The following is a 13,184-nucleotide window of genomic DNA, read 5'->3' on the forward strand; positions in this document are numbered from 1 at the left end:
ATGAAATATGAGCCATATTCCCAGCCTCTTGCCCGCCCACATACAACATACAAGAAAAATCCAGCCAGTTGGGGGTACGCCAACAGCACCCTTTGGATCATTCTCAAATGAGTCCCATGTCCTCGCATTCCTGCCAATCTGAGCAACTGCATGCTATGTTCCAAGCCAAACTGAATCTGGTCCTGATTCAACATTCAGTGATCGGTGTTCAAGCCCGGTTATAGCTTTATTTATCGACCATGCGCCCAGCTTGTTTTCTTCGTCTTCTGACATGTACCGAGGCCCAAATGTTTCTGTAGAAGTTGCACCCGAGTTTTGCTTTACTGTATGGTTTCAAGCTGGGGCTGCGATTGTGTGGCGTGGGATCAAGTGCTTTGGGGGATAATCTCTTCAAGTCAAGGAGTCTTTCTTTCGCTGAGCTAGCGAATAGACTTAAGGTGGATAGCTCAAAGTGTCACAGCGCGTGACGTGGTGTTCCCAGTTTTCACAAGGAATGATGAGCCTACATTATCATCCAGACAACAACGAATATCGATGTGGGGGCCATCGAGGCATCAGCAGGGGCTCATTCGTTCAGTTGACCCGGGAAACCTGAGGATCTGGACGCAGATGGCGTAGAAGTTACCAAGTTACGTCGCCACATGAGGTCGACTTTAGTCATGTGCCAGATCACGATCCTCTTCCCCCCACCCCCACCTCACCTGGTTTCCCCCGCTCGCCGTGTATCAAAGCCTTCCTCCCCCCGAGACGTCCCTCACATTCTTCCAGATTCATTCATCGCTGCTTCTAGCGCTTCCTTCGCTGCATCGCGAGCTTGTCTCCGCTTGCTGTGCGAAGATCGCCAGGTTTAGTGCCAGGGTTTAGAACAACCTTGTGGGAGTTCTTCCGCGGTCGAGTTCTTCGGAGCCTGTCTTGCTTTTGCGTGACACTCATCGAAGTGGATAACTGAATTAATTGGACCGTAGCTCGTCGAGAAGCTTTCAAGAGAGATTCGGTTGAGTTTATGAGTAGTCGGGAGGATTTTCTGCTTCATGTTTGGCAGCACTGGTCTGTAGCGTGAGGTCATGAGACTGAAGTGAGGTTGCTGGGCAGCAGTCAAGGAATATCACTGGGTTCCAAAGGGCTGCAGATTCAGATTCAGAGTTGTAGACCAGCCAGGATTCAACTACTAGAGGCGGTTCGGATTTATGGAAGGTGCGAGGTTGTCATTGACGATCTACACGGTTGGATGCTCGCCGAAGGGTCTCATTCTGCAGCAGCTGCAGCAGTAGTTGTCGCCCCGATGTTTTGATTCTGAAATCATTACCTGGACAAAATTGTCAGAAGTCTTTTGAATCTGCTGCCGAACACGCTGAAGATTTAACGATTGACTAGAGGGGAGTGCCACTTTGAGTCCACTGGAATCTGTGAGTACTTCATGACTTCACACTCTGAATTGTCTTTGAATGTCATGTTGAAAGCTCTTGGTAAGGGTGTTGCACGATACTAATCAAGCAGCCATTGTCGCGTTGAGATATTACATTTTTCGAATGCTATACCTCGAAACAACCTAGTGATTTGCTTATTTTTTCTCCCCCACGTTTGGTGTTAGCATTGAGGAACTGAAGGTTGGTAATCATTCCGATATTAGTAGATGGTTAAAGAGGTTGTTGAGTTCCGTATATCGCACATGACTTATTTTCAGAGCAATGTCCCGTCGAGATAAAAAGCAGGTTTTACACAAGGATTGCACACAGCGATGTGACGAATCTGATCTCATCGTTTGAAGAGGTTTGAGCGAGTCTTTAGAAAGAACCTGCGTCTTGTAGATAGACCTCAATATCAATCTTGTTACAATGTTTCTGTTTAACGATAATGTCTTTCACTTACCGCTTACATTTCATCCCAAGATGGTGTTAGTTTCACCGCCCCATTCTACACTCGAAATCAGAAGTGCGCCAAAACAGTTACCTCCATGTAGGTTCTCTTTTTACCAAATGTCTTTCCACTATTCACTATCTTCGCACATGTCACACACGCCCTCTGGGTGCACTTAATCTGGGTTCTAGACGCGAAAGGGAGCTACGTAATTTTAGATCCGGAGTGAACAGTCGTTATGTGTGACATAATGAACGGATCATTAGGATCTTATAACCTAATTCCGTTGAGAATGACCGCTTTTCACAGTATCGTAGCCCTTGAGTGGTAGTGATTTCAATACTAGGTCTTCATCGCATCTTGGTCTAACTCTTTCTTCATTTCCTCTTCTCTGTCGCTTATCCTTTCGCTCTACAGGTCTGCTATCGAAGTTCTTTGTCTCGACTCTGTCTCTCGTACTAGCACTTCTTTTCAGAGTCTTGTCTTGCCCAGCCAAAAATGTCCGCATCATTACCGAACTCTAATTAGCCTTTAAAGTATGTGTTCAGCGTGGTTATTCGTCTGTATGGGGCGAGTATAGTACTCATTAATGGACATCTACCAGAGCTCCCTAGTGTTGGAAAACGTTATTGTGGGAACCTGTTTAGCAGTGAGACAGCTCAACTGCTCTACGAATTCGAGGTCGTAGTTGAGTACATCCCATCACCTGGTTGATGTCCACTTCTTATGCGAATGCTGAGTGATGGAAACTGGTAATTGAGTGATGATTCTGCCTCCTCATGGGCCCGCTTTTGTTTACATGAATTTGCAGACATTTTGCCCTTTAATCTTGGCGGCTACTGGCTAAGCTAGCTCCAGCAATGACAGGATCAAGTGGGAGCACCAACACAGCGTGTGCGGCCTGCAAGTATCAGAGGAGAAAATGTTCGGCAGATTGTCCTCTCTCGCCTTACTTCCCCCCGGACCAACCCAAGCGCTTCGCCAACGTCCACAAACTCTTCGGCGTCAGCAACATTCTGCGCATCCTCAAACATGTCGACCCTTCCAAGCGTGAGGACACAGTAAAATCCATTGCTTACGAGGCCGACACTCGAGAGAAGGACCCTGTACACGGGTGCCTGGGCGTCATTACCGTGTTGCAAAACCAAGTGTCCAAATTGAAGGAAGAGCTTAATATCGCTCGCGAGCAGCTTTTCTTGATGGAGCAGCAGCAGCAGCAGGCAGTTGCTGCAGCTGGACAACTCCATAGCTTTCATGGACAACCCGGATTGCCAAGCGGTTCTGCTTTCGATGATGACGAGTCGCAGTTTTTGAGACACCACATCGGTTTTCAGGACGTGCACAGGTTCGACAGCAAATTTGATCAGAAGTTGAACAATCTTCCCATGGATTACAGGTAGAAGTTTGTCTCATGCCTCAAATCTTATCTACTTGCTATTTTATATAGGATGCCCCGGTCATGATTCCAAGTCAATCTTCATGTGCTCACCAGTCGACGTTGTATCTGATGTCTGGTAGATACGGAGCGGATGATGCGTCGTCAATGATTTGCCAGATGAAGGTCGACCATGCAGAGCAGCTGCGGCGTGCGGGGAGCTACTTCGGAATGGACCCTTCCTACGATGAAAGCCCAGTGAGCCACCATCAAATGCACATGCAGGCTGCGCTTGAACAGGACCCCTCCTACGCGCTTCGAAGCTCCCCAAACAACAGCCTCTCTGGATTCGGAATTGCGGCCGACGGCGACATGAAAAGAGCGAACTACTTTATAACAAGCGGACAATGTCAGGTCTCCGATCATGACCTTCAGCGAGCCGGAGTGTATTTGACCTTGACTAATCAGCACTGTCGAGATTAAACGTTCAAACAGAGACTGGCGATCTAACTCCAGCGAAACAAGAAACTGACAAAAACAAATGTGCCCGATTCTCTTCAGGAGTGTTCTAATTAGCAGATGGAAAGTGAAATTTATTCTTCCAATTGAACAGTTGGCGAATTTGCAGTGTGATGTTTGATCACGACATCTCGACCCAGAGAAGAGTGAAAGATCTGGGTTGTGCTCAATTCTCTTCAGTATTCAACTATTCAACTGGTGCACCAAATAATACGAAATTTTGTTTCAACAATGCGGGGGGAGACTCGTCCTCAGTAGCGTCCCTGTGGCCAGCATCGACAGGATCAGCGGATGAACCTCGCGCAGGAGCAGGGGTTAGTTACTATGGACGAGCTGTGACTCGAGAGTAGCTGCAATCTTCATTTTCACCCAAGATTTCGTGGCACCAAGGTTCAAGTCTCAACCACGATCTGCACCAACAATAGATATTGGAGTACATCAGGCGAGTTTCCTTTCATTACAACAGGAAGAAATCACGCGGGACACGTCGAGGTTGACATTTGAACCTCCGCACGTTGTCTACAACTGGTCTCAGACACATATTTCCTGCGCAAAGAAAGTTTTCACAATTTTTTTAGGGTACTGAACCGGGGTTGATCATCCCTTCCTTAAATGACTTCAGATTTATTGCAGACACAGCGTAGGGAGTTCCATTTCTAGCAGTTTTAGCAGTGTGCGATAGTTAGTCATTTGTGTGCTCACTACTGCATCCCACATAAAACAAAAGACCAATTAATTGATGTACCCATAGAAATTGATTCTTAAATGTAAAACGTTTTCTTCATTCGGATGTTGAGCATTTTTCTCCTACTTTACATGAATGCCGATGTGACTACGTCGACCCACTTCCTTGGCACTCATTCGACATGTTAGTCTCCACCAGTCAGAGTAAAGCCGGTGTGGATTCAATTTGAGCTTCTCCACTGTTAACAGAAGCGGCAACTCTCACAGCACGATTCTCTGCCGAGAAGACAAGTGCACATTTGTCAAGAGATGCCGTCATGAGCCGGATCCAAACTCCGCAATGCCTTTAGAACAGTGTCACCGAAAACCTCGTGAACATGTTAATTTTGCTTTTAGAGGACCGAGGAATGTCTTCGTACAACTTGATTCACTGATTTGTGTTTCAATAATTTTTTAAGATTGATGCAGGCTTCGGTTTACACGTTACTATTCACGTTATTGCTAATATCATTATTTTTAGTTAATTCAATAAAAACATCTGTGTATGACCTAGGTTAAGGTGCTTAGATCATCACTGTATCTTGACTAGACAGGAATTCACGAGTGACGTTAGATACGAGAGTGCATCCAGCGGGCTGCTCTCAGAATCATGACGATTCTCACGTCGTAACTGGCAGATTGAGCACAGACGTATGGCCGAAGGTTCCTGAGCTAAGCATGTCGATGCTGCAAAATTTGCAAAAACCCCGAAGACAGCCATTCCAGTCTCTAAGGCGAGTGTGTTCGTTGGGGAAGCCCGATCAGTATAGTCGAGGTTTTACTCCACGATTTGGATACTTCCAGGTCTCGAGGTGCTTTGGAGAAAGGTGGAAGTAGTCACGAGATTTGGGTGTTAGCGAAGGATTGTTCCATCTGGTTGTAAGGAGCCGATGAATTTCGCTAATTTTGTGATAAGTGTTGAGGGACATGGGATTACGTGTGGGTTTGAGGTGTTGTGATAGTTTGTTGTTGCTTCTTGTGCAGATTACCTTGCTCCAGGCGCTTTTCACCTTGCTCTCTCCTGAGACGTCCGCTTGCTTCGTTCTATAGTAACTCAATTTAATTGCTGGGATTAGGGTTCGTGGTCACAGTGAGCCCTTCAATCGCAATTCATCACAATTGGCAGGAAGTAAGCGGTCAGTTTGTGAGTCTTAGATGCTTGAATTTTCCTAAATCGAGGGGAGTTCATCAATGCAAGTTCTTCATGTCTTCAACTTTGAGCGTCGTTGCTGGCTGCTGAGTTTTCCCAATCCCAATTTCGGCTCTGTTCTCTGTCTTCGACGGTATTCATTTAATTGTTGCGCGCCTGTGCGGGATTTGTACTAGGGTATTCTGTAGCTGGCGTGGGTAATCAGAGTAGAAGTTTTGCGATTCTCCGTATAAGAAATTGACGAGCCACCTATTCATCGAATTGTTTGGCCAATTAGGGTTTTGGGATTTATTCTTTCGTCTCCAGTTACTGTGCGATATGTGCCTTGAGTGGCTCTATTGAGGAATTTTTCATTTTATAGACTTGGAGTATGGGGTTTACCGTCCTCAGAGTTTTCCTCCTCTCTGCCTCCATCAGCCTCTTGCTGCTCCCAGGCTTTTCAGCGAAATTCGAGCCTTCTTCGAACGAGACTGCATACGATGGAAGATACTCCAAGTTTAAGATTGTTGTGGAGGAAACAGAAGCAGAAAACATTGTTCTCACAGGAAATGCAAGTCCGGATGCCTCAGTTAGTGGCGACGACGGAGACGGTGGAAATGTTGCTGGGATCATGGTTACCCTCTCTGAATCCGGATTGACATACGCGAAGGAAATGCTCGTGAACCAACTACTTGAAGAGATAACCCCCTTGATGTTACCAGACATCAAAACGCACACTGACTCTCCCTTAGGCCGCGTTGACATGGAAATATCCCACATCGAGCTCTCTGGGGCGAATGTTTCATATTCGGATGTTGATCTTTGGAAGACGGGCATTACTGTGTTCGCTGGGGATATTAACGCCCGGATTCGCCTCCATTGGTATTTTAAATTTATGTCTATGTTTGTGCCGTTTCCCCTTAGTGACCGCGGATGGGCGGATGTGGAGGTAACAGTCTGAGAACTTCCGCCCTGCTGTTGGTTTCTTCTATTTTCTGACGTTATTGTTCGTGTATTTAAACCTTTTTTGAGGTTGTGTAGCTCTTGAAGTCTAATGTTTCAAGCACAATGTAAATATGCAGATTCTAAAACTTTAAGATCTTTACCAGTCCGAAGTGAACCACAAGGGTGCACTTCTTGAGCCTACATGGCGATGATAGTAGTATTTGGACTCTTATGACCGAGCAAAAAGAATTTTCGAAGCTTGTTTTATGACTTAAGCTTATCTGTTAGTGCTCAACTTTGATCTGTAGTTGTATTTGTGCAGGTAAATAACATGGTAGCGGGCGTGTCATTTTTTCTTCAAGCACACAATGGAACGGTGCGGTTAACAGTCGTTGAGTGTGGAACCGGCATCGATGATCTTGATATTCAATTGCAAGGAGGGGCATCGTGGCTTTATCAGTTGTAAGTGTTTGTTTCGATATTCTTCTTTGGATATTATTGAGCTTCTCGATTCTTTGGATATATGATGATGTCGAATGTGTTATGAAACGTCAAGGGTGGCGCTACGCTGTGTTATTGAAAGGATCCAAGTATGAGTGGCTCATTCCTTTTTCTTAAGTGGTTGTAGCTGACTGGCTAGAAGCATAGCTTCAGAAAGATTTCAAACTAAGGGTTAATTTTGGGACAGATGCTTAACTCCAATGATAATTGATTAGCACTTTGTAGATAATGGTTCTCTACTATCTTCAACAGGTTTGTGTATGCCTTTGACGAGGAGATTCGTGCAATACTTGAAGCTGCAATAACAAAGAGAATTATTGCAAGCATAGCGCAGCTGGATAATAACCTCCAATTACTCCCTCGCTACTTACCTATAGACGATGTCTCTGCTGTTGATGTGACCATTGTACAAGACCCGCTGGTGAGCCTTACGTTTCTCAGCGTGGGTGTGAGGGGAGAGTTTACCTCCCTGAGTAAACCCTCAAACTTCACATTTCCTGATCATGGGTTGCCTCCTGGATTGTTCTGTAATGACTCCACAAAGATGGTCACCATTGCCCTCTGTGACTACGTCATCAATTCGGCAGCCGCTGTATACTATGAGGTGCATGCTCTTCAAACCTATTAGCTTCAAAGTTTACTGGGCTTCATGCTCATATAACAGAGTTGACCTCTCTAAGTTTCTCAGGGCGACGTGTGCTTATTGAGCCCTGCTTTCTTTAGTTAAGAGTTTCTCCAATAAGTCACAGGTTGTTTAAAAAGTCATCTACTTTTAGTTGTATTACACTTGCTACTTTGTTTAAATTCTTTTAACCTGCCAGTACCGAATGAAACAGATTGTGAATCCTTGTGATCGAAATACCTGATTACAATTAATAACTCCCAGAGTTTTTTTTACAGAAGTTGACGTTAGGTCCTTTTCTGTGTTTCATAGGCTTTTAATTTTGGTTGCAGATGGAAGTAATGTCCTAGTATTTCTATTAGAGTGCTGTTATTAAAAGGATATGTTTCCTGTGCAGGCTGGATATCTGGAGTGGATAGTAGACGAGCTACCACAGGAATCATGGTTAAACACTCACTTTTGGCGTTGGCTTATACCCCAACTGTACAAGAAATATCCAAATACGGACATGGCATTGGGCTTTGCCAGTTCTGCACCACCAACGGTTCAACTTAAGACTGATGGCGTAACAGCGAATGCCGTAGCTGATTTGACCTTGTCGGTGAAAACCGAGGGGAAGTCACTCCCTGTAGCTTGCATATCTCTGGTAAGCTCTACCCCAAGAATTAGACCGTGCTCTTGTTTTCCCTTGAGGTCTGCTTGTTCTTTAATGTAATTCGTTTTTGGTGAAACATCAAATATCCAATTTTCTGACCTGTTAAGTTGTTTTTGCCTCAGGCTCTGTCCATGGATGCGATCTTCAATGTTGTGGGTAATAATATTACGGCTGAAGCAACTCTGAATGATTTGACCCTCGAGATGAACTGGAGTGACATTGGGAATTTTCCTGTCAACCTCCTTCAGGTGAGTCTGGTTCTTACCTATTACAGGCCATGTCTGAATTCACTGAACGTACAATAGACACTCTCGGTAGTATGGGTTTTGCATGGTGGAAGGTGCTAAGCACTCATCTGTCGCTTTATTATTTTACATGAGTTGATTATTGCATGTTTCCAAAGTTAGAGTCTATCTCGATGTGGGAGAGAAGTGATAATGTTTAACTATGTGGGGGGTCCAGGACCAGGCCCTGGGCCTCCCTACTGTCAGGTTATTTCAGGAAACATGGTTCCGCCATACTCCCCCACGTGTGCATGACCTCAAACAGTAATTGAAATGTTGCAGTGTAGGAGTGAAAAATTATAACGGACTCTTGAAACGGTGACTAAACGCTTTGCTACGTACAAGGTAGATAGGTGGACAAAGTACAAAAGCTAAAAGTCTTCTTGTTCGCTAATTCACAATGATGATGCGGACTCTGTGCAGCCCACACTGCGAACAGTCATCTCAAGAGTGATTCTCCCCATCTTGAATAGAAAGTTGGACCATGGCTTCCCCTTGCCTGTTCTATCAGCTGTTGACCTGGAAAATGCCGACATCCGTTACGAGGAGGGTTACATCTTTATATGTAGCGATGTGTACTACAAATTTGGCTTCATAAAGCCGCCGCGTCCGTCTACAGAAGCAGAAATGTGATTATTTGATGTCATTATTTCTCAACTGATCTGACAGATGCCAAGCTTACACATGATTGTCTGATCCGATTTGTAAGCTAGAGGGTTTGAAGGCTGTGGATATGTCTGTCCAAGAAAGAAACCTATCAACATACGATAGAGAGTCAAAGTTACTACAGTAGTGTTCAAGGCTCACATGGATCACATGAATTTTGCGGCAGGATCCATAAGCTGAGCTTGGGCTTGTAGATGTCTGAGCCCCTAGGGTGATTTGGTTGTACAAGGTAATGTATCATGAATGATCTTAAGTTTTACTTCAGGAATACCAGAGTGTAGTTGTGTAATCATGTGATATTATCTTACTTGGTTCCTTCTCATGAGAGGGATCCACCGTTTTCTATTTCCAGTGCCGGAGCTGAGAATGGTTGTTCTACTTGAGGTTATTTGTACATGTGGCGGTTTCTCCATGAGATTATGAAGCCACAGCAAGGTATTTACTTGAGGATAGGGAAATAGTCAAAGCAAAGATTAACATAGTTTTGATTCTCTGGTGTTTTGGTTTTTCAGAGTGTAATTTGTTTCCACAATGCCCCTTCCACTGTATCTCATCCAGCACATCCCATTTATGTTTGGGAGTTTATAGAATTTAATAAGAAGTTTTGAATATGTGATTTAGTTTAATTTGATGACCATGTAAGCGCTTAAGTTATTTGAACACTCTTCAAATGAATGAATATGCTCCAGATGCCTGACAAGATTTGGAAACTGATGCAGAGGACAGAGTCGGGTACTTCTTTCATACTGCCTAGGCCAGCAATCCCAAAACCCAAGAGAAAGCTTTGAAGCAGTGCTAATATCTTTTCACCTGGTGGTATGGTTGGAGAACCCATTCTCAACACATGGGTTGTCCTGCATGGAATGTCTTTTTGATTTATTGATTTGTTTGACTTCTAGGGATTTGAGCTTCAAGGCTGCTGGAAAGGGTGACATACTGTATGCCACATACTTTTTGTTGAGTACTGATGAACAGAAGAGGAGGGACATAAGCAATCTTTATGGTTGACTGACAATACTCTGACTCAGCAGAGTCACTGTACCACTGGTAATCCCCTCATGCTTTACTTGTGAACCAGGCTTGTGACTTGATCATAGCACTGAAGCTTAACAAAATTCATTTGTTAGTGTGAAGCCTTCGGCACAAGCTCCCACACGTAGCTTTTCCTTATGGTGCAAAAAGTGATGCCCACAAAACAATCTCCAGGAGTTCAGTGTAAATCCTGTCACTCACCTTATCTGCAGGCCAGGTAGTGTAAGCTGGATTGAGGTCTTGTATGGTCCTTGTGATAATATAATCTTCATTTTCAATGCTGTGTATGTCAGATGCTTTATGCTGAATATTGCCTGCCATTAGTTACTTTTTCATTTGTCAGCTTTCAAAACAAGAGTTTGGCCTTTGTGCCACATTTTCCAAATCATGCAAATGTATAGCTTGAGCTATTTACAGTTGCAAGGATAATGGAATTAAGAGGTTGCAAGTGTTTGCCCATTAATTAAACATATTGTGATTGAAGTGTTTTCCATAATTTATTATTAGAAATTTATATCCGTTGAGTAAAGTTAAAAGCCCAAGTTTCTTATGAATGAATCAAATACTTTCTATTTGACACTCAATTGAATAAGAATATTATGACTTTAGGATTGGAAAATAAGTCACAATCCTACAGATATGTTTGACTGTATGAAACTACGTTGGAGACAAGACAGCTTACAAATTAAACTGTACAAAAGTTTTTTTCGATAGTTTAACAAAATTAAAAATTAGAAACTGTAAGAACTTGGAAGTTTCTAAGTCATAAAGCATATATTAAAATGTAATAAAAACTTCAACTTGATACTGGTTGAAAAGTATAGAATACTAATGTAATTGAGATACTGGTTAAATAGACATACATTGCTAATAAATTTCAAATATATATATATATGAAACCGCACCTTTAAAAACAAGTCACATCTAGTCACATTTTCCAAAGATTCATAATTGGTACCCAGTTAATTTACTTTCCATACATTATTCTCTTTTAATAAAAATATTTTTTAGAAATTAAAAAATGAAAATAAAACTTTCAAACGTCCTCAAAAAACAAACATGCATGTTCTGATCACAAACGAAATATGTTTATGCCATGGATTGAAATAAAAATTCACCACTTCAATCTTCAACTCATATACACAATAAATTATTGTATTTCCGATTGCAAAACATGTAATTCTGCAGATATATCAAACAGTTTAAGTTCGAAATCAAACAAATAGATTTTCTAAAAACAACCGTATTACAAATTGTATCAGGTATGAATGAAATGGAATTGAAAGCATCAAGGACACTTTTCAACCTTCGGCAAGAACAAAGCACACATTCAAAAATCCAGGGGCCTTTAAACTACGTTTGATGGAAATGTGGAACTGGCCAGGGAGTCGAGAATCTCGAGTAAGAGAAGTTGCCAATCCAGAGAAAAGTTTGATCGATTCAGGTGATTTCATGTCAATTCCCAGCTCAACCACATTCTGAAGCCCCACATCCTTCCAAACAAACGGACTGAAAGACTTACCGTTACACAAAGCTCTTGGATATGAGCTGAAAGAGAAACGATACCCACAAGCTTTGCATCCGACTCTGGTCCAGATCCACGAGGTATTGGCGATCCAACTTCATTCTTAGTCAGCACAAGCTACAGCTCCCAGCCATTTTAGTGGCGCACGGTCAGTTGTATCGAACTCACATGAAGAAAACGACAAACAGAGCACAATGGTGTAGTTGACAGCGTTGAAGTTTCCTAAAAATTGAGACAACCATGGAGAATGAAGTCGCAGTAGAAAACTTGACGTCAAATAAGAATTTGGACGTTAACCGCATGCATTGTGGTATGTTAACCGTATGGCTCAAGTTGACAGCGAAGTTACGTAAACACTGGTTCAATGCGACTTGAGACTTTAGCTTAGCTGGTGGGATAATCTCGTCCTCAAAAAATAGTGACAGTAAATTACAACTGCTAATTCGTAGAGGGGTACTTTTAACACAAGCAGTCCCACATTCATGATACCTAAAACATACTGGACCAAAACCCTAAGTTGCAAAAGTTATGATCCAGATGAGAACTCCATCTGTCTAATCATCCGGCAGCACCGGGCCCTCGAGAACTTCCGCAAAAATACATCGTGCGCATTGGCAAGCATCATTTCACGCACCTCACACACAAAACACGAGACGAACTGGCGTCTAACAACGAAAGAAAGAGTGGGAAATAAACTACCCAAAAGGTTCCGCTACTGCCAAAAAAACAATGAAAGCAACAGACGGAGCTCCGCATCTCGAAGAAAGGCAACTCGAAACTACACTAGATTCGAAGACCACACCCATGATCTGGTCCTTTTTTTCTTGCACTCCCCAATCTTTCATTTAATTCCCAATTTTCTCGCACAGGATTCTCGTCGCAGGCATGCTTGTGCAGATGGTTTCCGTAATTTAAAATGACTCTCACCGCTCACCAATGACCAAAACAACGATGTGGGTCTTCGAGAATCGCAAGCAGGGAAGGACCCAGTTGATAGAAACGCACTGATCCGAATCGAGGGATCGCGCAACCGCTGTTCCGATCCCCCAAAGTCCACGCTTTTCACACGCTTGCTTGAGAGAATGCGGGGCTAGAATAGGGAGACGGGGCTCCGTTATTCTTCTGTTCACACTGCGCGTCGAACTGTTGACTACTGCGGGGGAATGCTTCCTAGAAAGTTACCTCAAAAGGTATGTGTCTGGTTGGAGTAGCCTGAAAGACGTGGGTTAGTCACTCTATTTAATGAATCACCTTTAAAACTATTTTTAAAACTATTTGTTTGTGTGTTAAGTGTGTTTTAAGACAACATTTGATGCTCTTGTGCTAGTTTCCATCATGTCAAATAGAGATT

The 13,184-nt window shown here is 43.2% G+C and overlaps 3 protein-coding genes across 13 annotated transcripts; 2 read left to right on the forward strand and 1 right to left on the reverse strand.

Moving 5' to 3' along the window:
* Window positions 1-739: 739 nt before the first annotated feature.
* Window positions 740-4,535, forward strand: LOC112285634 (LOB domain-containing protein 4). The gene is made up of 3 exons (XM_024526583.3): window positions 740-1,406; window positions 2,669-3,253; window positions 3,376-4,535. Exons 2-3 carry the CDS (start codon window positions 2,718-2,720, stop codon window positions 3,713-3,715), a joined length of 876 nt encoding a protein of 291 aa, XP_024382351.1. The 5' UTR covers window positions 740-1,406; window positions 2,669-2,717; the 3' UTR covers window positions 3,716-4,535.
* Window positions 4,536-4,696: 161 nt separating this feature from the next.
* Window positions 4,697-9,544, forward strand: LOC112285632 (putative BPI/LBP family protein At1g04970). Of its 5 annotated transcripts, none has more exons than XM_024526579.3 (7): window positions 4,706-5,353; window positions 5,459-6,552; window positions 6,871-7,010; window positions 7,302-7,653; window positions 8,069-8,317; window positions 8,449-8,574; window positions 9,034-9,544. In XM_024526579.3, the coding sequence occupies exons 2-7, from the start codon at window positions 5,995-5,997 to the stop codon at window positions 9,241-9,243; spliced, it is 1,635 nt and encodes a 544-aa protein (XP_024382347.1). In that variant the 5' UTR covers window positions 4,706-5,353; window positions 5,459-5,994; the 3' UTR covers window positions 9,244-9,544. The 5 variants fall into 5 exon arrangements, with proteins under 5 accessions (XP_024382350.1, XP_024382347.1, XP_024382348.1 ...); XM_024526580.3 differs by having other exon boundaries at window positions 4,706-5,301; XM_024526581.3 differs by having other exon boundaries at window positions 4,706-5,278.
* A 149-nt stretch (window positions 9,545-9,693) lies between these two features.
* Window positions 9,694-12,949, reverse strand: LOC141045699 (uncharacterized). 7 transcript variants are annotated; one of them, XM_073535781.2, is made up of 4 exons: window positions 12,533-12,935; window positions 11,831-11,950; window positions 10,510-10,622; window positions 9,694-10,130 (listed from the first exon to the last, which is right to left on the reverse strand). In XM_073535781.2, exons 1-4 carry the CDS (start codon window positions 12,587-12,589, stop codon window positions 9,923-9,925), a joined length of 498 nt encoding a protein of 165 aa, XP_073391882.1. In that variant the 5' UTR covers window positions 12,590-12,935; the 3' UTR covers window positions 9,694-9,922. The 7 variants fall into 7 exon arrangements, 3 of the variants coding, with proteins under 3 accessions (XP_073391882.1, XP_073391883.1, XP_073391884.1); XM_073535782.2 differs by having other exon boundaries at window positions 9,694-10,240; XM_073535783.2 differs by having other exon boundaries at window positions 9,694-10,375.
* Window positions 12,950-13,184: the final 235 nt, after the last annotated feature.

This window comes from Physcomitrium patens, chromosome 8, assembly GCF_059467195.1.
Source record: "Physcomitrium patens ecotype Gransden chromosome 8, ASM5946719v1, whole genome shotgun sequence".
NCBI classification, from domain to species: Eukaryota; Viridiplantae; Streptophyta; class Bryopsida; order Funariales; family Funariaceae; genus Physcomitrium; species Physcomitrium patens.